The sequence below is a fragment of the Protopterus annectens genome, chromosome 13.part0 (genome assembly GCF_019279795.1).
Source record: "Protopterus annectens isolate FY-2018-M chromosome 13.part0, PAN1.0, whole genome shotgun sequence".
Lineage (NCBI taxonomy): Eukaryota > Metazoa > Chordata > Ceratodontiformes > Protopteridae > Protopterus > Protopterus annectens.
In genome coordinates, this window is record NC_056747.1 from 642,181,010 (window position 1) to 642,206,407 (window position 25,398).

General features: G+C 39.1%; 1 protein-coding gene across 1 annotated transcript in view; it reads right to left on the reverse strand.

Annotated features, from left to right (window-relative positions):
* Positions 1 to 25,398, reverse strand: part of SPATA22 (spermatogenesis associated 22) — a 1,591,573-nt gene that overhangs the window by 1,033,182 nt on the left and 532,993 nt on the right. Inside the window, exon 5 of the mRNA XM_044054327.1 lies at positions 4,311 to 4,659. Within this exon, the coding sequence (XP_043910262.1) occupies positions 4,311 to 4,659 (349 nt within the window). The remainder of the gene's footprint in view (positions 1 to 4,310; positions 4,660 to 25,398) is intronic.

A 25,398-nucleotide genomic window follows, 5' to 3' on the forward strand; every position in this document is an offset into this window, starting at 1 on the left:
ATAAGCAGATAAAATGTTTTTAATCCCTTTAGTTTTATACATAGATCAGGCATATTTGTATCAACCAGGTGAAATTTAGGGATGCAGACAATAGGTAAAAGGGGGTTGGAATTTATTGGACTAAACTGGCAAAGGAACCAAGGTATTGGGAGCAAATGATTAGAGAGGGAAAGGTAATACAATGGGAAGATGCCAATAATTTATTTGGACTCCAGACTAGAGATTGCCTTCCCTATCAAGGCTTGATATCAGAGTATAGGCAAAGAGAAAGAAATGGGTTCCTAAGTGAAAGACCAGTAGAATTATTAGTAGAATCTAGAAGAGAAACTGCTGTAAAAAAAGGGATAATTAGTAGAGCATATAAAATATTGCATGATAGCTATAAGAATCAATCAGAAGAGGTTAGAAAGGACTGGGAAGAGAAACTAGATAAGCAATTTACAAAAAACAGTGTGGGGGGTATACATATGCCTTCCTAATACACAACACAGTCTAGAGGATATTTTTATACCCCAAGTAGACTCCAAATAATTTTTTCTCAGGTAGATAACAAATGTTGGAGATGTGATGTGGAAGGAAGAGGCAATTGGGAACATATTTTCTGGGAGCGTAAAGAGTTGTCAGACTTTAAAAATTCCCAGCAGACTACTCTATCAGAAATATTGGTATAACTAAGGTAATTATATTTTTGAGCTATGATACAGAATCAGAATTGCCTAGACACAGTACACCTTTGTTGAGTCTAATTATGGGGACTGCCAAAAAGCAATTACTAGAAATGGAAATCAAAGTCTAAACCAACTGTACTAGAAGTAGTGAATATAGTAAGAGAGAGGTAAAACAACTGGAAATGGGATCTTTAGAAAAGGGTATGAGCAAATTACATATTAAAAAATGGAAGTTGAAGGAACAATACACACAGAATGTTTTGGAGGAGGAATGAGGTTTAAAAGAAAGTAAGTTATGTGTAATGTTTGCAACTAAAATATGTTACTATGGTTTGTTTTCATTCATATAATTGTTATGACTGCCTATGTCATAAGTGATAATTTAATAAAGATGTGTCTTGTTTAAAAAAAAAAAAAAAAAAAAAAAGGGAGCAGCCAGGCAGTCTGAAAGACAAAGGCCAATGATATCACTGGTTTTACAGACCTCCCATATCTCTGAGCCTGCATACATTAAAAGGGCTGCCTCTGCTACAGCCACCCCTATAAGACGTAAATTCAAAGGACTGGCTCTGCGATATTTTAAACCATAGGGATTTGGACTCATTTTGGTTCTTGTTGTAAGATTGTTCTGCTTTCTCAAATTTAACTCATGACAGATAGTGTCTTCCTGTCCTGATCACACTTCTGTGTCTTGTATTTAGTGTATGGACCAAATAAGAAAGAGCCATCATGGGGGCTGTCTCATGTTCCTTGTATTCAAATAAGGCACTGAGGCACTGTGATGGGTTCAAGTTGTTTATTGTACATAAACACACCAGGAACTGTAAATGGAACATATATTTAAGCTAAGTGACTGACTCATTACTTCAAACACACTCGCATATGCATCTCCATTCATGCCTGCATTCACTCTGACTGACTATACAACATAGCACTGACCTTGCATGTGCTCAGTAACATATATGCACATGCTATCTAGCAGCAAAGGATGCTTTAAAGTTGTCAGTGAAGTTGCAAAGGGGAAGCCAGGTATGGCATCTCATCATTATATATGTGCCTTATGCTCTAGCTGCTCCATCAGCTGCATTATGTATAAGCAGCATGAAGTGGTTGGTGATATTGAACGTGGAGCCCAAGATGATCTCTAGCTGTTTTCTAGAGTCAGGAGTGAGCACTTCTTTCAGAGAGGCTAGCACTTACTTGACTTGTTCTCTCTGGAAATGGTTTATGTGGGTGCCATAGTTCAATGCCCTATGCATAAAAGTGTCAGCTTTTATATCCTGTCCATCACCTTAGACTCCTTGTTGTGAGGATGGACAGTATCTGTATCTCTGCCACAATACTGATATCTGTTGCTGGGTTAAGTCTTTTGTTGAGAGAGCAAAACAACTGAGTATGACAGCTTGTCAGAACTGCTCCTTTCAAAATGTTACACATCCCAAGGATTCTTATGGAGGATCTGTCCTTTTCCCCTACAACCCTTACTTAAATATATTAACTCCAGGATCATTTCATTTTGGAAAATGGAGTAGTTTTGAAAAGTCCTACTCAACAAAACTGTTTTTGATGCAATGGAGTATTTCCCTATTGCCATAAACTCTGAGGTGAGGATAACATTTCACCTGTCTATACTGGTTTATGGCTTAATGCTCATTCCATTATCTCTTTTTCTTGACCTTAATAGGTCTTTTCTCCAGGGAAGATTTTTCTTTGTGTTGCATTGAGAGTGATTGATGCTTCTTGTGGACCAAGTGTATAATCTGGTTTCATGATTTCTGTCATGACACCTCAGATTATTTTAAACCAGTTGCCAGAACCAACATCAGCCACAGCTTCTGTGCTGCTATAAGATCTTTTGTACATTTTTTGCCTTTCTTTATGTTTTTTGCCTTTCTTTATGTTTTGTATGTACTACTCTTGGAGCTTTTCTCCCCGGGCCTCCGCTGAAAATGGACATATATCCAGTCGGACTATCCCGGTTAACAAATGTAAAATAAATAAATAAATAAATAATACTATAAGATTCACATACTTTTCTTTATGTACCAAAGATGTTTCTTTTCGTTCCAACTCTAGCTGCAGGGCTATTGACTCCCTGAGTGGCAGCCTATAAGGGTACCTTAGTGTCTTTGGATTGCTTCAAAAGATTAAAGTTCTGGTTCAGAGACCTTACAGCCTACAAACTTAGTGACTAACCCTGGTCCTGATGTAGATTCCCAAATATTTGGTTCCTTTTCTTTCTTTTTCTCCACTTTGACCAGCTTCTTCACTTTACTTTCAATAGATCTTGATATAGACACTTCTGTCTTATTAGTTAATGAGCTTACTACAAGTGGCATCATTTTTATTATTTTCTACAAAGAGTTTCTCACTCAAAAAAGAAAAAAAATATTCATTCATTCATTCATTTATTCATTCAAGCAGTCAGTCAGTCAGTCAGTCACTTTCCAATAACTGCTTTGTCCTATTTGAGGTAGCAGGATAGCTGCTGTCTATGATGTCCATTTAGTGTGTATAAGATAAAGGAGAATACTACATAGGATGCCAGTTCATCACATGGTAGACACTATACATACACCATATGCACACCTATGGGCCATTTAGAAAATATCCAAATTCACATTTTGGGATAAGAACGCAAAGACTTCATTGAAAACCTAAGCAGACACAAAGGAGAACATGTCAACTCCACAGAAAAAGGCAAACAGTCAGGAACAGAAACAGACTCAAACGCTGAAGTGTCAGCACCCCCACTTCACCATTTTGCAGTCTTAAGGTGGAAATTCTAACATATTTAAGTAATTACAGACTGCAGCAGGAAAGTCACTGAAAAGACACTAAAAAAGAGGAAAGCAAAACTGAAAATATGATAAAGAGAATGAATACTTGTGTAGTGAAGAAATCAGCATCTAGACCCCCCCCCTTATCATGCAATCCCTACAGTGAAATACAGCTGAGCAAATTACAATTTTCAAGCAGTGAAATCTAGTCTCCATACCTCCTCAAATTGTTTGCTTAAGAATTTTGAACAAAGCCAAAAATAGGAGAGGGGCAAAGGGCTAAAATTAGAGACAGTTTTTAAATATTACTCAAATCCTCTTAAAAAAGTTTCTAAACAGCAAGAAATATAAAAATCTAATGACTGGCATTATTGATTAATGTGATCCTGTGTGATTTACTCGAAATAAAAAAAAAGCTATAAGGGACAGGGCAAAAATATAAGGCAAAATCAGAGACTTTCTGCAAAACCAGGGACAATTCATGGTTATGTTTGTATCAGTAAAAACAGCAACAAAGCACCTACATCAGACTGCAGAGAGTATTGAAAACAACTGGTGAAGCTTGAAGGGTCTACTACAGGCCACAAGATACTCTTTTTTTTTTTCTTTCGTTCTTTCATACCAAAAGCTGACTTAAATGTTGCAGCACACTCACTTCACGATTTAACATAAGCTTTTTTTAAATAAGAAGTTATTGCTTCTTATATGCATTACAGATTTAAAATTCTAAAAATGCAATCTGATCCAAAAACTTCAAAACCAGTGGGTGTGCACTATGACACTTAGTGTACTCTAAGGTAGCATGCAGAAGGCATTCAGAAGCATATTTTCTTCACTGCATTTTTCAAAACAATCACTTTACCTGAATTACTACAGTATTTGGAAGACAAGCACTATTCTTCCCACAGAAATTATTCTGCTGAGCAAAGGGCTGACGTTGCCATGATGCATTCTGAAGTTTGAGCCCTTTGCTTGCAGTATCCGAGGCAAAACTTTTTGACCTTTGCAACGTGAACCGATATCTTTGTCCTTGGGTACCTGCTTGACTCATGTGTGGTGCAGGTTCTCTACACTGACTGGAGGTACTCACATGAGTGCTCTGTCTGTGAATTGTTTCTCTACAACTGACATCATTTTTTTTGCTGCTGCTGAGAGATGGGCTGTCAGTTTTCTTCCACATACTTGTATTAACATTCTGCTGCACCTGAGACCTGTAAATTAAATTTCATAATATGGGACTGTTGTTTTTAATTTTTGTAATAACTATTCCTCTTACATGAAGCAACATGCATTATCTTAAGGTCACAGCCATAGCTTAATCAATGAAATGCAATGGTACATATACAATGCTTTTCAAATGCAAAAATAGCATCCATTCTCCCACCACAAACACAACATATATAAATTTACTACATAAAAATACAAATGTATACTTTTATATGCATACTCATAGGTGTGTGTGTCTGTGTGTCACATCATTTGACCTTCAAACATAACTGCAGAAATGAGCGACAGGAGGGACTTCCTTCCTAACAGCCCTTTTTAAATTTATTTATTTATTTTCTTATTTATCTATTTTAGTAACTGAACTGTTTCAATGATCATGTTCTGCCATAACCTGGGTCATCTGGCAAAGATATAATGAATATCAAAGGGTCTATATCAGTTCATTGAAATGGCAGAAGTTCAAACACCATATGTTTGAACTTCTAACCTCGAAGTGCAAAACCATTGAAGGCTTAGAACAGCAATTTTTTTCCCAGGGAAAAAAATTGCTGTTCCAAGAAACACACACACAACACAAGCACACCAAAAAATCTAACCCTACACTAAACTGTACATACACTACTATATATCCACTTTCCTTAACCCAAACCCTAACCCTAAGGACGTCACTATCGCACACTCACCTGACCTGCGCCCTAATTCTAACTCACCTATCCCGCCCTAACCCTAAAGTCTGTCACTGTCACACACCCACCTCACCCGCACCCTAACCCTAACTCACCTACCCTACCCTAAACCTAAAGTCTGTCACTATCACACACCCACCTCACTTGTGCCCTAACCCTAACTCACCTAACCCATGCCCTAACCCTAACTTCCACGCAATCGCATACTAACCTGAACCCGACCCGTAACTTTCCACTACAGTGCTGAAAATTGCGAAGCCACAGAAATGACCCTCTAAATTCTTTCCCTGGGAAAGAATTTGGCGTTCTGCGGCTTCGCAATAATCAGTTTTCGAACTTCACAGTTTGAACATATGGTGTTCGAACTGCTGAAGTTTTGACGAACTGATAGGAACCTGTTATCAAAGACTGTTACAATAACTTCTGAATATAAAGAGGACAATATTTCTACACTTGTCTAAAGCTTTCAATACAGTTTGTCACAGCAAATTTCTGCTTCAAATGTCCTGACTAGGTCTCTCTTAGCCCACCCTTCTGTGGTTCAAAAGCTACCCACTCAATAATTATAATTCAGTAAAGTGGCATTCCATGCCCCTTCTTTACCTACCAGTCACCACCGGTGTACCACAAAGCTCTATCCTTGGTGCCTTCCTCTTTAACATTTTCCCCAACACTTACCATACATCCACACAACAGGCTGCCCTAATGCAATATGCAGATGATTCCACTCTCATTTGCACATCTAACACCAAGGTGCGCCTCCAAAAAAGTACTCAGGAAGCTTTAACAGCCACTGAAATATGACTTTGTAACTCACAACTCATGCTCAACCCAAAAAAGCCCAAGCTACTACTTTTTCCCCCAAATCCCACTCTCATGAAAAAACAAAATTTAAAGTCCTCTGTCTTGAGAAAACAACCATTGAAGTAATTTCTCATACCAAATTATTAGGGGTGATAGTGGATGATAAGCTTACCTTCAGCCTGCATATACAACATTGCATAAGAAAAACTCATCAAAACCTAGGGATGCTTACAGAGCCAAAGATTTTCTTAACAATGCAACTAAAACTATACTTACCACTATTTATCTCCTCCTCACAATTCTTTATGGCACCCCATCCTTACTAATCTCCAGGCTTCACAAAAATTAAAACTTGAGCAATGTTATAACAAAGTATTTAAATCTGCAGCAAATACTCCTTTTGAAACCCACCACTGTATAGCACTAAAAAGCCTAAATTGGTTAGAACTGTCTCATCAACCAACACATACACAACTTCTTACCACCTATAAAATTATGCAGCATTCATCTGCCTGTCCAGCACTAAAAAACATTCTACACAACTATACTCCTAGTTGGTCATTGTGATCCAGTGGCCAAAAACTCCTTGCTGTCTATAAACCTATCAGATCTGCTGGGCATTGTCTGTACTCGTATAAGGTTGTTAAGTCCTGGAACTCCTTACCTGTATCCATCAGGTCAGTACCCTCCCTCCCATCTTTCAAAACCCCTCTGAAAGACTTCCTAGCTAAAATATGTTTCTGTTCTTTCTCAAAATCAGGATAAGCTATACCCCTAAATGTGAGCATGCACCTTTTCATTCCTTATACCTCCTTACTCTCCCTTCTTCACTTACTTCCTTACGTCTATCAAATTATCTTTCCTGACATTCTCTCTAAATATACCATAAGCCTGTTTTTCCTACTTCATATTGCAATTCCTGTTTGTATTAGACTAACTTATTTCTCTACAAACTGTCTAAAATCTCTATAAATATTAAATTATTGTCATATAACTTGCATTGATTCTTAACCAATGTTTTATATTATGACTAATTTATCATAATTATTTAAACTACAGATGTTTTTGTTTTATTACTGAAGATTGTAAAATTATTGTTCTTAAAATGTTTTGTTGGAACTTTTCTCCCTGGGCCTCTGCTGAAAATGGGTTCCTACCCAGTCTGACTTTCCCAGTAATCAAATGTCAATAAAATAAATAAATATCAAAGGTAACAAAATTATAACATTTGATATAAAGTACTGGGATATATAAAATGAACATGAGGCAAATGAACCAAGCTGATATGAGAAAAATAAACAGAATAATGGGAATGCCCTATGAACTATGAACATCCAACTTAGCTTAATAATGGGAGTATAATATATTCTCTAGGTAATTATTATGATGCTAAAGCATATGACATGAAAGTACAGTTGTGTAATTAAACTTACCATGACAGCAGATGTTCTAATAGATCACTGTTGTAGTACCCTAAAATGTATTTGTTATATCCTGCTAAGAATATGACCACTGGCAAGCTTTTCAGAGCTTCAGGGCACCTTCCATGTCTCTTAACCACTGTGTTGAACTTGAGGAGAGACATATAAAAGTGCAGATTAGGGTGCCAAAGGCTTCAGAGCTTTCTTGCTTAAAGAAAGGGGGCTAGAGCCATGAAAGGCAAATCCTAGGAAAGGAAAAATAATGTCTGCAGACACACACACACACACACACACACACACACACACACACACACACACACACGCACACACGCACACACGCACACACACACACACACACACACACACACACACACACACACACACACACACACAGGGAAAAATGGGTGTCCTGCATTTGGTCTATATGCATGTTTGTCGACATCTGTTTAATCAACTGCATTTGGTTGATATATACAGACGGTCGACAGCAGTGTGATACTGACACTCCCTGGGTATGGGAAAATTCCCTTTCCCTGGTTATGGTGCAATTTTTTTCTTTTTGAAAATTGCATGTGCTGAGGTTCTTTCTCACCGTATGCATGGTAATGTTTTGCCATATATATATATGTCTATGTTAGATGACTGAGTTTTCAGAAACTCAAAATTCATATGTTTGGGACCATATGATCGAGTTTCCAAAAACTCGAACATCAAAAAAAAAAAAAAAAAACACAAAAAAAATGCTACCTCTTTTATGTTTTTGTCGGAGGGCAAGCCCCATGCACCCCCCCACACCCCCTGCAAATTAAATATACAAACTCTGAGATCACACTATAGGGAAAAAATTCCCAATCCACACTGTTCCGCTATTTCCATTCAAAAGCTTTCCAAAAACTCAATCATATGGTCTTGACCATATGAATTTCGAGTTTCTGAAAATTCAGTCATATATATATATATATATATATATATATATATATATATATATAAACATGTATACAAAGTAGTACATACATCCATATCCTGGCAATATGCCTTAAACAAAACAAGAGAGCTGGAGGGATGGGACAGCTACAACAGTAATCTGTTAGAACATCTAATGTTATGGTTAATTTACTGCACTAGATGAAGCCACTAAAGGAAGTGATGTCTCTGCATTTTTAGAAAAATACTTCACATAAAGATTAGCTAGACAAGATAATGATTTGGAACTCCTCCATGTCCAACTTACCATTGACAAGACCCCATTCACGTCATGGTTAATTCTTGTTTTAATTTCTCCAAATCTTTTGGGTTTCTAATACCATGATGGGAATGGACCCCATTCCTAAGTCAAAGTATGATCAAAGTTTATGAAATTACTATTGTTTCAATCTTTGATATTATCCAGAAGTGCTTTTTGCAGCACCCTCAATGTGCCCAGTAATGACTCCTTCTGCAATTCATACGGAGTTACATGCATCGGTAACATATCTAAATTCTTTTTTATAAGACACGTTGCTCCTACTACTATTGGAACTGTCTGGGTAACTGTCTTCCACATTGCCTTTGTCTCTGCCTGCAAATCCTGGTATTTTATGACTTTGTGTCTATCTCCGTATGTAAGACACTGTAGTCATTCGGTGTAGCAATTTCAATGATCAATGCTACTTTTGTCTTCTTTTCCTGGACTACTATATCTGTTTTTCTTGCATCTATTTTTTGAACTGTTAGTAATGGGTGATCCCATGTGATATAAACTTCATAATTTTCTATAATGCTTTGTGGCATATATTTCTGGTGTTTTTCAGCTGTTTCAGTGCTATAATGTTTGCACAATCCCCGATGCAACAGTCTCGCCCCATTATTATGCCTTTCAGTATACAGTCATTCTGCCATTAGTATACCACAAACAGCAACAAGATGTGCGACTGTTTCCAATTCTGTTTTACAAAACGTACATTTGTCTGTTTCTCCCACATGTTCATTGGACCTTGTAAACCAGCATGTATGTAGTTCACTATCTTGGGCCGCCAATATTAACCTTTTGTTTTTTGGTTTAAATTCACCTCTCTTTAATCATTCCTGCATTTGATCCTGATCAACATGAGGTGGTTCCAAGAGTATTCTATACTTGCAACTGTATTTATACATTTTCCACATTTCTTGCCTTCTCATCTGATCCTTCATCTTATATTCTTTCTTTTGTTTTTTTGGCACATTCAGTTGCTACCTGATTTTTATTTACTTCTGGTTTGATTTCCATTCCTGCTTGACACCTATATACTTCTGCCAAACTAAGCAGGGAAGTCATCTTAGACTTATTCTCCTAATGTTTCAAAACTTTCACTATGTTTGGGTCTTGTGAGGCCAGCAGATATGCATGCAGTCCCACAAATGCAGATCTATACATATAATCCTTTTCGAGGAGGCCCATACCTCCTTCATAATGGGGAATATATAGTCTTGGTATACACTAATTTTTATAAATTATTTGATGAGCATGAAGCATCCTTCTTATTTGCCTGTCTAATCTAGCCAACATCTTTTGGGGCCAGTCAATCACTCCAAAACTGCAGCAAATTTTTTTTATCTTGGACTTTGTTCCTAGATATCCATACTGTTTTCAGTATTAATTTTAGTATTCTAAAATATTCCTTACTAAGTTTTATTCACATTTGTTCATGTTTTATTGTTGATCCCTCATCAATTCTCAAATATTTATACTCTCCCTCTTGCTCAGCTTTTTCTGTATCACATTCCTGACCCAAACTGATGTTTTGTTGGTGTTGCAGCTTTCCTGCTTTAAAGGTTGCTTTTGCACATTTATCAAGACCAAAATACATTCTTATAACATCTGAAAAAGTTTTGACCACTTTCAGTTGTGCTTTCAGTTCCCTATCTGATGAACTATACAATTTTAAATCATCGACAAATAGAAGAAAATAGCTTTTACACTTTATTGTTTTCTGCAGCCAAATTGTAGCTCTGACCAAATCTGTTAAGTACTAAAAAGCAATAATCAAACTATTAAAAAACACCATAAAGGAATGTATCATCTTTCAAGAGATTTTAATTTTAATATACACCTTAGGCAGCAGTAATCATTCAGCCCAGGCTATGAACAGGCATTCAATTTCAATTGCCAAAGGAGTCCTCTCTCTTCCAATTTTAATGCCCACGGGCCACCCATAATATTCTTCTCTATTTGTTCGATCACCAAGTATCAAAAGGAATGGTCTGGATACTCCAGAATATGTTTTGCCAAGGCATTAGTAATATTTTGTTTACTAATGCAAATTTGTGTTCATATATATGCTGCTTTAGTTGTCGTTCAGTTTTCACTATATAGAAACTAGTACATGTCTGACATATGGCTAAATATATGACCCCCTTGGATTTGCAATTATTATTTTCCTTTAATTTTATATATCTTGTTATGAATCTTAAAAGAATTGGTAACTTCAATAAACTTGCAATATGGACATTGACCACATTTGACCATACCCGGGTTGTAAACTACTAGGGCTATAGATCTCTCAAGTAAATATTTAATATTAAGGACCTTCTTAAAAACCATTCTTGGCTCATCCCCCATTTTAGACCTAATGGATGTATTCGACATTACTAAAGCCCAATTCTTTATTAAGATCCTTTTCAAAACACTAGAATCCCTTGAAAATGGGGTAATAAAAATAGAAGTTATGTTCTTACCATAACGTTCCATGTTAGTTGTCTTCTTCTCGCCTTCTTCTTGCTGGATGGGTTCGGAGCCGACCTCGGCCCGACTGCCACTCTAAAAGCTCGAGAGTTGGTTCCACCGGCTCGAGGCTCCCCTTATATCCCACAATGCTAGGCGAGAGTTACCTCAGATCTCGTTTGTAAGCTAACCCCAGCTTATAAAAGTAACAGACTAACTGTAAAAAAGAGTCCACCTCTAACAACAGGAAGAAAGAAGGGTGACCTACATCCTGAACCAGGAAATATGCATAATAGCATATGTCTAAGAAAGAGGTGGTAGAAAGAGAGGTCACAATCACAACTCCTCTAGGTCTGTCCAGGCCAGGGGGAAGGAGGGTGGGATGCAAGAAGAAGGCGAGAAGAAGACAACTAACATGGAACGTTATGGTAAGAACATAACTTCTATATGTTAAGTTGTCTATCTCGCCTTCATTCTTGCTGGATGGGACCGCGTCCCTAGCACCTTGTCCTGGGTGGCCTAACGGAACAGACTCCTGAGAACAGTGGAACCAAAGTTAGCTCTATGCCTAGAAGCTAAATCCAACTTATAATGAGAAATGAAAGTGTGAGGAGTAGCCCAAGTAGCCGCTGCACAAATGGTGTCAATAGGCAGTTTGTCTTGGAAAGCTAAAGAAGTAGCCAAAGCTCTGGTGGAATGAGCCTTAGGTTTATCAGGCAGCTTTTGATGTCTAATCTCATATACAAGGGAAATCAATGATGTTAGCCATCTGGATAATGATACCTTTGAAACTGAAAGTCCCTTTCTGCTCTCCGCATAGGAGACAAACAGCTGATCAGATTTTCTGAACTGTTTAGTTCTATCCAAGTAGTACCTCAATTGACGGTGAACATCCAGGCAGTGTAATTTTTGTTCAGACCTATTGGAATATTCTGGAAAAAAGACTGGTAGATCAATGGATTGATTCAGATTTGATGTCGAAACCACTTTAGGCAAAAAGGACGGGTTAGTTCATAAGGATACTCTGTCCTTATGAAACAAAAGATAAGGAGGACGACAGCTGAGTGCTTGAAGCTCTGAAACTCTTCTAGCTGATGTAATAGCTACCAGAAAAAGAGTTTTCCATGATAACAATTTTAAAGAACAGGAAGCTGCAGGTTCGAAAGGGGGAAGAATCAAAGAAGCAAGAACTAAATTTAGGTCCCAAGGAGAAGGAGGATTTCTTATAGGAGGTCTGAGAAGAAAAACTCCTTTCAAAAGGCTTTGCAGAGTTTGTGGGACATTAGGGCAGATTCAGAAATACCCACATGAAAGTTAGAAATAGCTGCCAATTGAACTTTAAGTGTAGAGGAGATGAACCTGCATGGAAGAGTTCAGCTAGAAAATCAAGGACTAGTTGGATGGAAGCGGTGAAAGGATCTATGTCCTTTCCTTGTGCCCAATATGAGAAGCGTTTCCACTTACTCAAATAAATCTTTCGAGTGGAAGATTTATGGGAAGCTATCAATATATCTCTAACAGAGTGAGATAATTGAGGAAGCCTGGCTAAGGTTGGAACTGGAGGAACCAAGCAGTGAGGTTCAGAGGGGAGGGAGCGATGAAACTGACCCGACTGATGGATCAAAAGATCTGGAACTAGGTCCAGATTCCACGGTCGCTCCAAGAGAAAATGATGTAGAAAGGGGAACCACACTTGTCGAGGCCAGTAAGGAGCAATGAGGATCAATGAGGCCTTCTGAGCGATAGCTTTCTGTATTACTTGAGAGATCAGTGGGAAAGGAGGAAATGCATACAGAAGTCCCCGGGGCCAAACTTGGACTAGAGCGTCTCTGCTGGGTTGGCCTGGTAAAGGGAATAGAGTGAAATATTCTCTGCACTTGCTGTTTTGGGGAGTAGCAAAAAGATCGCAGCAAGGCTGACCCCACTTGAGAAAAATTTCTCTCACTACAGAGTCTTTCAGAGACCACTCGTGAGGCATGAGAATAGCTCTGCTCAACTTGTCCGCAATATGATTGGACTTCCCGGGGATGTGCGTTGCTATCAGAAACCGCTGAGAAGAAATTGCCCATTGCCACAGTCTGAGTGCTTCTCGACACAGGGGGTATGATCTGGTTCCGCCTTGTTTGTTGATGTACCACACTACAGACATATTGTCTGTCTGGATTGCAATTGTTCCCAAGGGAAGAGAGTCTTGAAGGGCTTGCAACGCTAAAAGCACTGCTCTCATCTCCAGAACATTTATGTGCAAGTGGCATTCATTTGGTTGCCATATGCCCTGGACTGTCCTGCCCTGATAATGCCCCCCCCACCCGATCAGGGAGGCATCCGTTGTCAGTGTAGCAACCGGAGGAGGTGGAACAAAGGGTCTTCCCGACAGGAGCTGGGGGGAAGACATCCACCACATGAGATGCTTTTTGCACGCTTGCGTGATCACAATGGTGTGAGACATTGGAAGTTCCTGGTATGACCATTGAGTAAAAAGCATCCACTGAAGGATCCGCATGTGGTATCTGGCTAATGGAAGGAGAGGTATGGCCGCTGCCATAATTCCCAACACCTTTAGAACTAACCTGGCTTTGATTCTGTTGTTGTTGAGAAGGAGTGATACCAATTTGTGAATGTCTGATATTCTCTGATGTGTTAGCCTTGCAGACATGTTTATCGTATCTAGATTTGCGCCTATGTAGGTAATAGTATGACAAGGCGACAAAACAGACTTTTCGCAATTTATTGAAATACCCAGCTTTTGACAAACGCGAAAAGTGTAATCTCTGGCCATCAGAAGGAGATGCTTGGTGGGAGCTGTGAGGAGCCAGTCGTCCAAATATGGAAACACCTGGAATCCTTGTCGTCACAGGTGAGAAGCTACCACTGCCATGCATTTGGTAAACACCCGGGGGGCAGTGGTGAGACCAAAGGGCAGGGCCCTGAACTGAAAATGACTGGTTCCCAGCCTGAAGCGGAGGAATCTTCTGGAGCGTCTGTTCATCTTTATGTGATAGTACGCATCCCGAAGGTCTATAGAGCACATCCAGTTTCCTTTGCCCAAAAGGGGAAGGATGGATTGCAGCTTGACCATCCGAAATCTTGTTTTCTTGACTGATTTGTTCAAGACACTGAGATCCAAAATTGGTCTCCAGTCCCCTGTTTTCTTTGGAACTAAAAAGAACCTTGAGTAGATTCCGGATCCTTGCTGGTCTGCTGGAACTGGCTGAATTGCTATTTTTGCAAGCAGTTTTGAAATTTCCAAAACTGCTAGATCCCTTTGAGCGGGTGGAACATCTGGAAGGGATTTTTTTGACTGATTTGGAAAGCGAAGAAAGGGGATAGAATAGCCTTCAGAAATGATGGACTGTACCCATTTGTCTTGAGTCAGGGATAGCCAGGCTTCTGGGTACAGTGACAATCTTCCCCCGACTGCCTCCGAAGATGGGCAGTCGGGCAACACCTCAGGGATGCTGAAAGGGCTTGTCAGGGAAGACTTCCCGATTGCCCTGGTTCTGCGGACCCCCCCCTGCCCCTAGGGCGACGTCTACCATTGTTATTCCCACCTCTGCCTCTAGTGGGAAAATGACTCTGTGCGTCAGGCGAAGTCCCTTGAGATTCTTTACGGAACCACATCTTTCCACCCTTCTGGCCTTTGGGGTAAGGCCTGGAAGGAGTAGAAAAACGGACTCCGACAGCAGAAAGGGTCTTGCCATCAGTCTCGCACCTAGTCAAGGTTTCTTTCACTTGAGGACCAAAGAGAGATGATCCATCAAAAGGTGAGTTCGTGAAAGACGTCTTGAAAGGGTCCGCAAAATTGCATAGCCGCATCCAGGCATGCCTACGTAAGGCCACACCTGTCCCTGCGGCTCTGCTCACTCCATCAGCCGCGTAAGAAAGAAGGCGCATGGAGGAGTTGGTTATGGAATTAAGGGTAGCCAGCTGCATGTTCATCTTATCTTGGAAACCCGCAGCTGTAGGATCCTTTAACATTTCACTCGCTTCCTTGATCAAGTCCCTTTGAAGACGAGTAAAATGGCACAGGTAGTTCAGCTTAACGCATGGTAAATGTCGCTGACGAGAACATCCGCTTCCGCACCTATCCATGGACCTAGATTCCTTGTTAGGTGGATGGACAGGTACTGAAGGATCAGCTAGCTCCTTCTTAGTGGCAGCAGCTACCACCATAGCATCCATAGAAACTCCTTTTGTTAAAAATTGTTTGTCTGCTGGAGCTGTTATGAACTTAGAGGGTCTCCTGGGAGTGGGGTCCACTGAATCAGGAGCCGTCCATGCCTTCTTAGCAACCACCTGCATGAGGGGGTGAAGGGAGGGACACCCAGGAGGTGGAAGGATGAGAGCCAACGCCTCAAGATACACAGATTCATCCTCCGAAGGGTTGAGGGCTGGCCAATTTCCCTCTGTTTCAGGATCTCCAGAATGTCTGCAAATGAGACATCTTCAGAAGGGGAACGGGGAACCCTCAGAATCATCCAAATCTGTGTCTGACGTGATGGACTCAGGTGAGTCAATGTGTTTCCTCTTACACTTCCTCTTCCGAGGGGCTCTTCTGCCAAATCAGGAGAGGCCTCGGAAGAGGATGAAATCCCACAGGGGCTCCTGAGGAGCTGGCTCTCTGCGGTCCGGGATGAGGGAGTGAGTCGACTTAGCCTGAGGCACCATAGAGGGAGGGGCGGACGGAGCCGACTGTGGAGTAGAGCCAGGCTCTAACACACTCCGCATGACCTCGAATGCCCCCCTGTCAGGCAGAGCCAGAGGTCCCCGCTCCGAGGAGCTAAGAACCCCTCGGCACCGACAGTGATGGCTCTGAGGCCGATGTCGGAGCCGAACTCACCAGCCAAGCACCGAGAGGGAGAGGGGGGTCGGACAAGGGTCCGATGCCACTCACCCCCTCGGAGCCGACGAGGGAAGTCCGGCGCCGAGATTCCTCCAAGGAAGAAAATGGAGCCGACGACGGAGCCGAAGACAATTGTATCGGCTCCGACGCAATCACAGTCTCGGTTCCGACACGACCCAGCTCCGAGCTCAAGAGAGTCGAAGGAGGAATATGTTGATGGACCGGGGCAGGCATCGACTGATGAGTCGGGCTCTGAAGCATCTGGGCCAATGCCTCGGACTTAAGTAGTCGACTCACTACCCTCTGAAGGTCATGATCCGACAGCCTCGATGACCTAGAGGAGTGAGATCTTTGGCTCCGTTCAGACAGCAGGGGAGATCCTGGAGCTGAATGAACGGAGCCAAGAGATGGTGACCTGGACCTCTTCCTAGTTGTCGGCTCCGAAGGTCTGGTCGGAGCCGACACGGGAACTTCTACTACCTCGGCTCCGGCCGAGCCGAGGGGCCACAGAAACTGTGGACTGAGACTTATCGGCTCCAGCCGGAGCCGATGAAGGCAAAGGTTGAGAAACCTTAGGTCTCGGCTCAGTTGCCGGAGCCGAAGACCTAGATGCCTTAGAGGGCTTCCCTGTTGAAACAGACAGGGAATCCTCTGGCTTGAGTAAGCCTCTAAGAATCAATTTATTCTTTCTTTCCTGCAGGACCCTGGGGCTGAAGCCATGGCACACAGCACAGGAGTCCTGCAGGTGCAAAGGCCCCAGACAATAGACACAAGAAGTGTGAGCGTCTGTCAGAGACATTTTCTGACAGCACGCATCACACTTCTTGAACCGAGACCTTTGCTTCTTTAGACATTTTTATCTGAACAGGTGTACACAAACACGCACACAAACACACTAGTTACACCCTGTCTGGTTAATTATAATAAAAAGCAGTACTAGTAATTTAAACTAAAATAATACACACACACTCCACTAGGGAAGGAAAGGCCTATAGGCCCAAGGGAAGAACCTAAGGTTCTTGAGGAAAAGAAACGGAAATTTTTGGAAGGGAATAAAAAGTTTTCTAAACTACACTAAACTAAGTAAATTAAAGGGGTTTTTAAAGACTAATTTCAACAAGAAATAGTACTCACCAAGAACCGGTAGAAACAACCAACCTCGAAGCTGTAGCGGCAAACGAGATCTGAGGTAACTCTCGCCTAGCATTGTGGGATATAAGGGGAGCCTCGAGCCGGTGGAACCAACTCTCGAGCTTTTAGAGTGGCCGAGTCGGAGCCGAGGTCGGCTCCGAACCCATCCAGCAAGAATGAAGGCAAGATAGACAACTTAACATCTAATATTATATGCAACACTTGTATTATTCTCATCCATCGGATCACGTATTAATTGTGACTGCTCTCCAAGTGAAGTTCCTTTATTTAAAATAGGTCTAAAATGGCCCGACCTTCTTTTTATGTGAACTTCATATAGTAACTCCTCAATCAATTCTAGTGGATACCCCTGACTCAGAAACATATTTACATTCAGCATCAAATTCTTCATCTAATATCTATCTTTCTGAGTATTTTTGTTGATCTGTTCCCTCTTCTATTTTCTTCTAACAGTGACAGCTCTTGTCTTAATTGCTTTGTAGTTTCCTCTATTTGATACTTCCATGATGGCATTTGATTTCTCCCCCTTCCTTTCCTTTACTGCCCTGTGTTTTTGTGGTAAGACTTTATCTGTTATTAATTTAGCTGCACAGTAATATATCCAATTTATTTTTGTTGTATCACACAAATCTCTATGAACAGGCCTAATTAACATGTTTATTTGTTCTATCAAACTTCTAACTTTTTGGTAGTCTATTTTTTTCATTGATCTTAATATCTCTGTCCATCTAAATTAAATCAAGCAACTCTTCTCTTAGATCATTTTCTTCTAAACTGAGGGCACACTCTTTGTTCTCCATTTCTTGAAGGAATTCTATAGAAAGTTCCATAGCATCTTCCTGTGTCACATTCTCTTCAGTTTCATCCTGTGTCATCTGTTGCTCTTTCGTATGAGAACTCACTGGCCTATCAATGCACAACACTGACTGTGTCAGGGTTGCCACAGTTTCCTGTTCCTTCCATTGCTGTGTAACTCCAACTGAACTTTTGTACTGATTTCCTATGGAAAGCTCCTAAGTATCCTCATATGGCAACTGATCAGATGTTTCCCGCTCCACTGGTTTCTCCTTAATTTGGGGATCCATTGCTCTATCCTGCTGTGATGTTATCAAAGTTAGATTTTCTACACTAAATCCTTCAATTCCAGGTAATCATAACCTCAGTTTTGATTTCTTTAACTTCTCCATTACTAATCCTCTTTTCTACTTTTCCTCTTTATTTTCCTATTTTTGTATTGTGAAATTTTCCATATCCGGATGCCTCTGCCTGTATTTCTCTTCAAATATCTTTGGTGCTGCTCTTTTTGTATTGATTAGTTCTGCTTTCTCTTTTGCATAAATTTGCACCATATTAAATCTCTTTCTCTTTCCCACATCCATATTTCTTCTTTAGATGTCTCCTACACCTCCTGTTTCTCCTTACTTGGGGGACTTGTTGTTTCATCATGCTGTGATATAACCTGTGTTAGATTTTTTAAACTAAATCTCTTACTTTGCAGGTATTCCATAACTTCAACTTCTAATTTTTAACTTCTACTTTACTAATCTTCTGTTATACATTCCTCTTTGTAATCTTATTTTTTGTACTGTAAAACTTTCCATATCTGGATGTCTTTGCCTGTATTTCTCTTTGAATATCCGTGGAGCTGTTTTTTTTTGTATTGATTAAAAAGAAGTTATGTACTTACCATAATGTTCCATGTTTGTAGTCCATCTCGCCTACATTCTTGCTGACTCAGCCTATACTAAAGCTTGATAGTTTTACTCACTCGAGGCTAACCCCTATCCCATGGTGCCTCACGGCAATTCCCCAGATCTTGTTTGCAAGAAAGAAACAGGTATATAATAGACAGTAAACTATCAATAACCATGCACATACAGACAGAACACTGTGTATTACTATCCATGCCAGGTGGATGAACAACTACAACCAGGTCAGACAGCATAATGTATAGTCCACCAGTTCCTCCAGGAAACAGGAAGGGAGAAGGAGGGTGGGACACAAGTATGTAGGCGAGATGAACTACAAACATGGAACGTTATGGTAAGTACATAACTTCTTTATGCTATGCAGTCCTATATCTCACTGTAATTATTTCTGGATGAGACAGTGTCCCTAGCACCTTTATCCTGGGTGACTCAAGTGAAGAGACTCTTCAGCACAGTGGACCCAAAGGATGACCTGTCCCGGGTGGCCAAATCCAATTTGTAATGAATGACAACGGTATGAGGTCTTGCCCAAGTAGCTGCTGCACAAATGGTATCAATTGGGAGTGTAGATCTAAAGGCATGTGGAGTTGATACTGCTCTTGTTGAATGGCCTTTTACTTTGTTTGGTAACTGTTTGCCAGCAGCCTTGTAAGCAAATGAAATGCATTCTGAAAGCCATTTAGACAGGGTAACCTTAGAAAAAAGCAGGCCTTTATTTTTGTCTGAAAAGGAAACAAATAATTGGTCTGATTTTTTAAAATTCCTTAGTCCTGTGAAGGTAAAACCTGAGAATTATGTGGACGTCCAATTGGTGTAGCCTGTATTCTGAAAACGCCAACAGAAGAACAGAAGGCTAAGCCATTGCAAAAAAGATTCCACAAAGCGGATACAAATTAGCGCTTTCTTTCACTTTATTATAAAATGTGAACTTCGTCAGAAAAACGGGAACTCTTCCATGTTCCCATTTTATATAAGAACAACAGGAAATGATGTAACAAAGTGAGTGAATGAATTCACAATTAATATCCCTGACAAATAAATTATTTAGCCTAGATTGCATAAACATTTCATCATGCATCAATAAAACAGTCTGGATTGATACTAAAATTACTCCAGATGTGCAGTATAAAAATTTGAACTGCTAAGATTACAATGTGACTATGTATATATGTATACACGCGTGTACTTGCGTGTCCTGATAATTCTAAAAAATATATAATGGATTACCCCCTCCTGTAAACCTTCCATAAATGTAACCATACAAAAAACATTATGAAAACCTGTAAACATTGTAATAACAAAATACAGATAGAAACGTGTAAATATGCTTAAATGTATATACATAAATAATGTGTACATATTACTAAATAAATAAATACACTACTAACATGCCTCTATTAAGTGTGTATTAATGAAATGTTAATTCATAAAATTTATTTAAAAAATGAATTCATTAGTGTTTTATAAAATTGATTTTTCTTGTATGAAATTCATGAATTTTGTTAAAAATCATGAATTTTTTAAAAACCATGTAAACATTTGATCGTCAAATACCTCATCTAGTCGTAAACATTATGGTTCTAAAATAACCAACTCCTAACAACGCTCAAAAGACAAATGAATAATTATAGTGAATAAATGAAATGTGTTTACTGTGTTGTTTTATCTGTACAGTAAAAAACACTTGATGTTTATAGTATCATTTAACCCTGGGGGTAAATCTGCCCCTAGTAATAACTGCCACAACGTCTCTCTTTGCTCTAATTTGTTGCTGATGTCACCCATCAATATACATTTGTCTATTTAATCTAATACAAAAAATTCAAACTTTTTGAAGTCCTCACATGTTAGAGCGTGTCTAGCCAAAGAATTGTTGGTGTCCTTGTTTTTAATTGCCAAAATGTGTTCGTAAATACGTCTTTTCCAAACTCTTATCGTTTTACCAATGTAATAACAACCAGATGTGACGCAAATCGCCAAATATACCACATGGTCACTATTACAATTGTAATATTTGTGTGCCCAGAAAGTTCTATTTAGATGTTTTAGTGTCACAAATGAGGTGTTACTAATATAACGACACTGCTTACAATCCTTACATGAAAAGGTTCCTTTTTTATTACTTACTGCTCTGGTAGTTATCTCTCTACTATAACTGTTGTATTCTAACATTTTCTTTACATTTGTCACATTTTTATAAGTAAATCTTGGTGTTAAACCTAGACTTAACATAAGATCTCTATTCCCTAGTATAATCCTCCAATTTTTCTCTATGATGTCCCTAATATAAAACAATTCGTTAGACAAAGGCAATGGAAAAGCAGTGCAAAAGTCCCTTGTTTCTGATGTCTCTATATGGTGTACAGTATCTCCTATCAAAAATTCATTGTTTTTGATCAACAAAATGGGTTTTGCTACTCCTTGTCTCAGATTAGTTACCTCTCTTTCCAATTTTTTCAACCATTTGAGTTGATATCCTCTTTCTAAGAACAGTTTCCTAAGTAGCAATAAATCATTGTAGTATATTTCATCTTCTGATGTTAGCCTACTCATCCTTATCATTTGCCCTTTTATTACATTTTTCTTCATATGTTCAGGATGTAAACTTTCTTTGTGAAGATACTGATTTGTAAAACAAGGTTTCCTGTATATCTTACTATGCAAAGAGTGACTTGAACAATCCAAATATAGTGTGAGGTCTAAAAAATCTATTTCCTTCCCAAAACCACTAATTTTAAATGTTAGGAAGCTTGTTGTTTTGTTTAGATCCTCCACCATTTTCTCAAATTCAGTTTTGTCCCCTCTCCATAAAAAGAACAAATCATCTATGTATCTTACATAAAGTAGAACTTTGTCAAAACTACAGTGAGCTTTTAGATGTTCCTGCTCCCAATTTGACATAACAATATTGGCAAATGCTGGGGCAACTCTGGCTCCCATCGCAACTCCAGATATTTGTTTATAATACTCTTTGTTAAATACAAAAAAATTGTTATCTAGAACTATTTCCATAAGTGAACATATTGTGTTAACCTTAAAACTGCTCACGTTCGATTTTGAAGCTAAATAGAGTCTCATTCCTTCTACACCCTCTTCTTGATTGATAGAAGTGTAGAGACTCTTAACATCCAACGTCGCAAAGTAGACTTGATTGTAAGAAAAATCACTTTTGGCTAGAATTTCTAACAAATGCCATGAATCCCTTAAAAAATGTTCTCCCTTTTGTGCTATTGGATTCAGAATGTTATCTAGCCAAATAGAGATATTTTCTGTTTTGGAGTTCTTTGCTGACACTATAGGTCTAAATGTCAGATCATCTATGCCATGGTGTACTTTTGGTATACCAAAAAAACTCCCTATTTTTGGATGTTCTGTCAACATGAAATCATAATCTTCCCTATCAAGTTCTTCCTGACAGAACATATCAAATAGGGAAGTGTTGACCCTCCTATAACAATTTAAAATAAATTCAAGACTGGCCTTACAATAGTTGTTCCTGTCTTCCAACAGTGTGTTTATAGCCTTATTGTAATCTGATGTATTCATTATTATTATCTTACCCCCTTTGTCTGCTTTCATAACTCTAATATCTTGAGTCTTAGAAAGATGTTTTAAAGCCTCACGTTCCAAAGGTGTCAAATTATCTTCTTTTTCTATATTCATCAATTGTCTAAATTCTGTTTCACAAATCTTCTGGAACACTTGAAGTGTGTTGACTAAAGGGGGGTTATAAGTACTAGGCCTTTTAAGTGTTTTGTTTTTAGTGGAAAAAGGCATGTTGACATCCTTCATAATATATTTTAGGTTTAGTTTACGCAAGAAAATCCTAAACTCTACCAACAATTTCCCTATTTCCACTTTGTTGGAAGGAATAAAATTGAAACCCTTCTTTAAACGGTTGTTACATGAATCAGAAAGGTGACTGTCACTTAAATTTACTATAGTCATGGAATAGTCATTGTTGTCAAAATGTGTTGTTACCACTTCCTTTTGTTCTTCCCTTTCTGTTTGCCCTTGTACTGGGTAGAATTGAACCACCTGGTAGTCTTTTTGATTTGTCCTTGATTCACCCGAAAAGGGGTGTTCTGTTTGTTGTTAGAAACTAACACTTCTGCAAAACTGGTAGTGGCAATACTTCCCATATTGTTAGTATCGTTGCTAATAGTAGCCGTATCATTGTCCACAATCTGCACTCCATCAGGACATAAGTTATTGTTAACAATGGAATTCTCAGATGCACAATTATCCTTTCCATTAACATTTGTGTCTACAAACATAGAAAGTTTAGAGGTGGAATCAACCTCTCTCCTGTTACTGTTATTGTTCTCAATAGTGACTTTTTCTTCACTATATGTACTTATGTACGCTTCATTGTTATTGTATGCGTAGATGTCCCTTCGCATCTTGTTCTGTTTCCTAATAATGATTGTTGCCTTATGTCTGTCTGTTTTGGCCTCTATACTATTGTATAGTGGCAAAAATTGTGAAAAACAGGTAAACTGCTTTATTTTTTCATCTGTTGTTTTGATCTCATCAGTAAGTTTGAGCAACTCTGTCTCATAATGTTTTACTAAAATTCGCATCATAGATAACCCTGCTTCATTGTAAAGCTTCACCAACGTGTTACACAGTTCGTCTCCTGGTACAACGCAATTCGGAAACTTGGCGGTCCTCAAACCCTGAGGTACTATATTGCGTGAGATACATTCATTCAGATATTGTACCTCTAAATGCAATGTAGTCAACCTGATAACCAACCTTTTCAAATCATAAACAGCTTTCTTACATGCTTGTGAATTGTCGCTGTTTATGCTGTTTGCTACGTTGAAAAGTGGCAATACTTGAATGTTTTTAAAAGGGTTTTCAGTTTCCGAACAAACATATCCCCACACATTGCTTGTTATTACAATGTTTACAGGTTTTCATAATGTTTTTTGTATGGTTACATTTATGGAAGGTTTACAGGAGGGGGTAATCCATTATATATTTTTTAGAATTATCAGGACACGCAAGTACAAGCGTGTATACATATATACATAGTCACATTGTGATCTTAGCAGTTCAAATTTTTATACTGCACATCTGGAGTAATTTTAGTATCAATCCAGACTGTTTTATTGATGCATGATGAAATGTTTATGCAATCTAGGCTAAATAATTTATTTGTCGGGGATATTAATTGTGAATTCATTCACTCACTTTGTTACATCATTTCCTGTTGTTCTTATATAAAACGGGAACATGGGAGAGTTCCTGTTTTTCTGACGAAGTTCACATTTTATAATAAAGTGAAAGAAAGCACTAATTTGTATCCGCTTTGTGGAATCTTTTTTGCAACGGCTTAGCCTTCTGTTCTTCTGTTGGCGTTTTCATTGTTTTTCGGCTAGTTCGAATTTTGGCGGTTAACATTAGTCTGTATTCTGATTTATTAGTATGATTTGGAAAGAAAACTGGTAATTCGATAGTTGTGTTGAGATTATGCTCTGAACATACCTTAGGAAGAAAGGAAGGATTATTTCTAAGTGAGACTCTATCCTTGTGGAAAACAATGTAAGGAGGTCGAATGGTGAGGGCTTGCAATTCTGAAACTCTCCTAGCAGAAGTTATAGCCACTAAGAACAATGTTTTCCAAGACAATAATTTCAGATTCGATGAAGAAGAGGGTTCAAAGGGGGAAGAAATTAAAGATGTAATAAATAGAAGTTATGTCCTTACCATAACGTTCCATGTGGAGTGTTCATCTCGCCTTTGTTCTTACACATGGGTTCGGAGCCGATCCTCGGCTCCGTGCCGGCCTCTTGCAAGCTCTGCATCGAGAAGAAGCTCGAGACAATCTAATACCCACAATCCCCCTCTGCCTTTACCTCAGATCTAGTTTGCAAGCAAACCAATCTACAGAATAGCACATTCATGCTTATACACATAAGTATAGAAGGCAATATAGAAAAACTATATACATATCTAAACAGACACATATAAAAATATATGTGTATACCAACTATGTACACAGAATAATAACAGTAGCAAAAAATGCTTCTGGCCAGGCATCAAAGAACGTTCTTCCTAAGGGTGGGAGGGTGGGACTGTAAGAACAAAGGCGAGATGAACACTCCACATGGAACGTTATGGTAAGGACATAACTTCTATATGTGATAGTGTTCAATCTCGCCGTTTGTTCTTACACATGGGTAGCGTCCTAGCTCCTTGATCCTGAGGAACTCACGGGAGGACGTTCTTGAGCACAGTGGAACCAAAGGTTGCCCTGTCCCTAGAAACCTTGTCTACTTTATAATGAGAAATAAATGTATGTGGCTTAGACCAGGTAGCAGCCGCACAAATAGCATCCAGTGGTAGGCGAGCTGCGTGAGCCAAAGACGTAGATATTGACCTTGTGGAATGTCCTTTGGGTTTGTGTAAAAGGCGTTGATT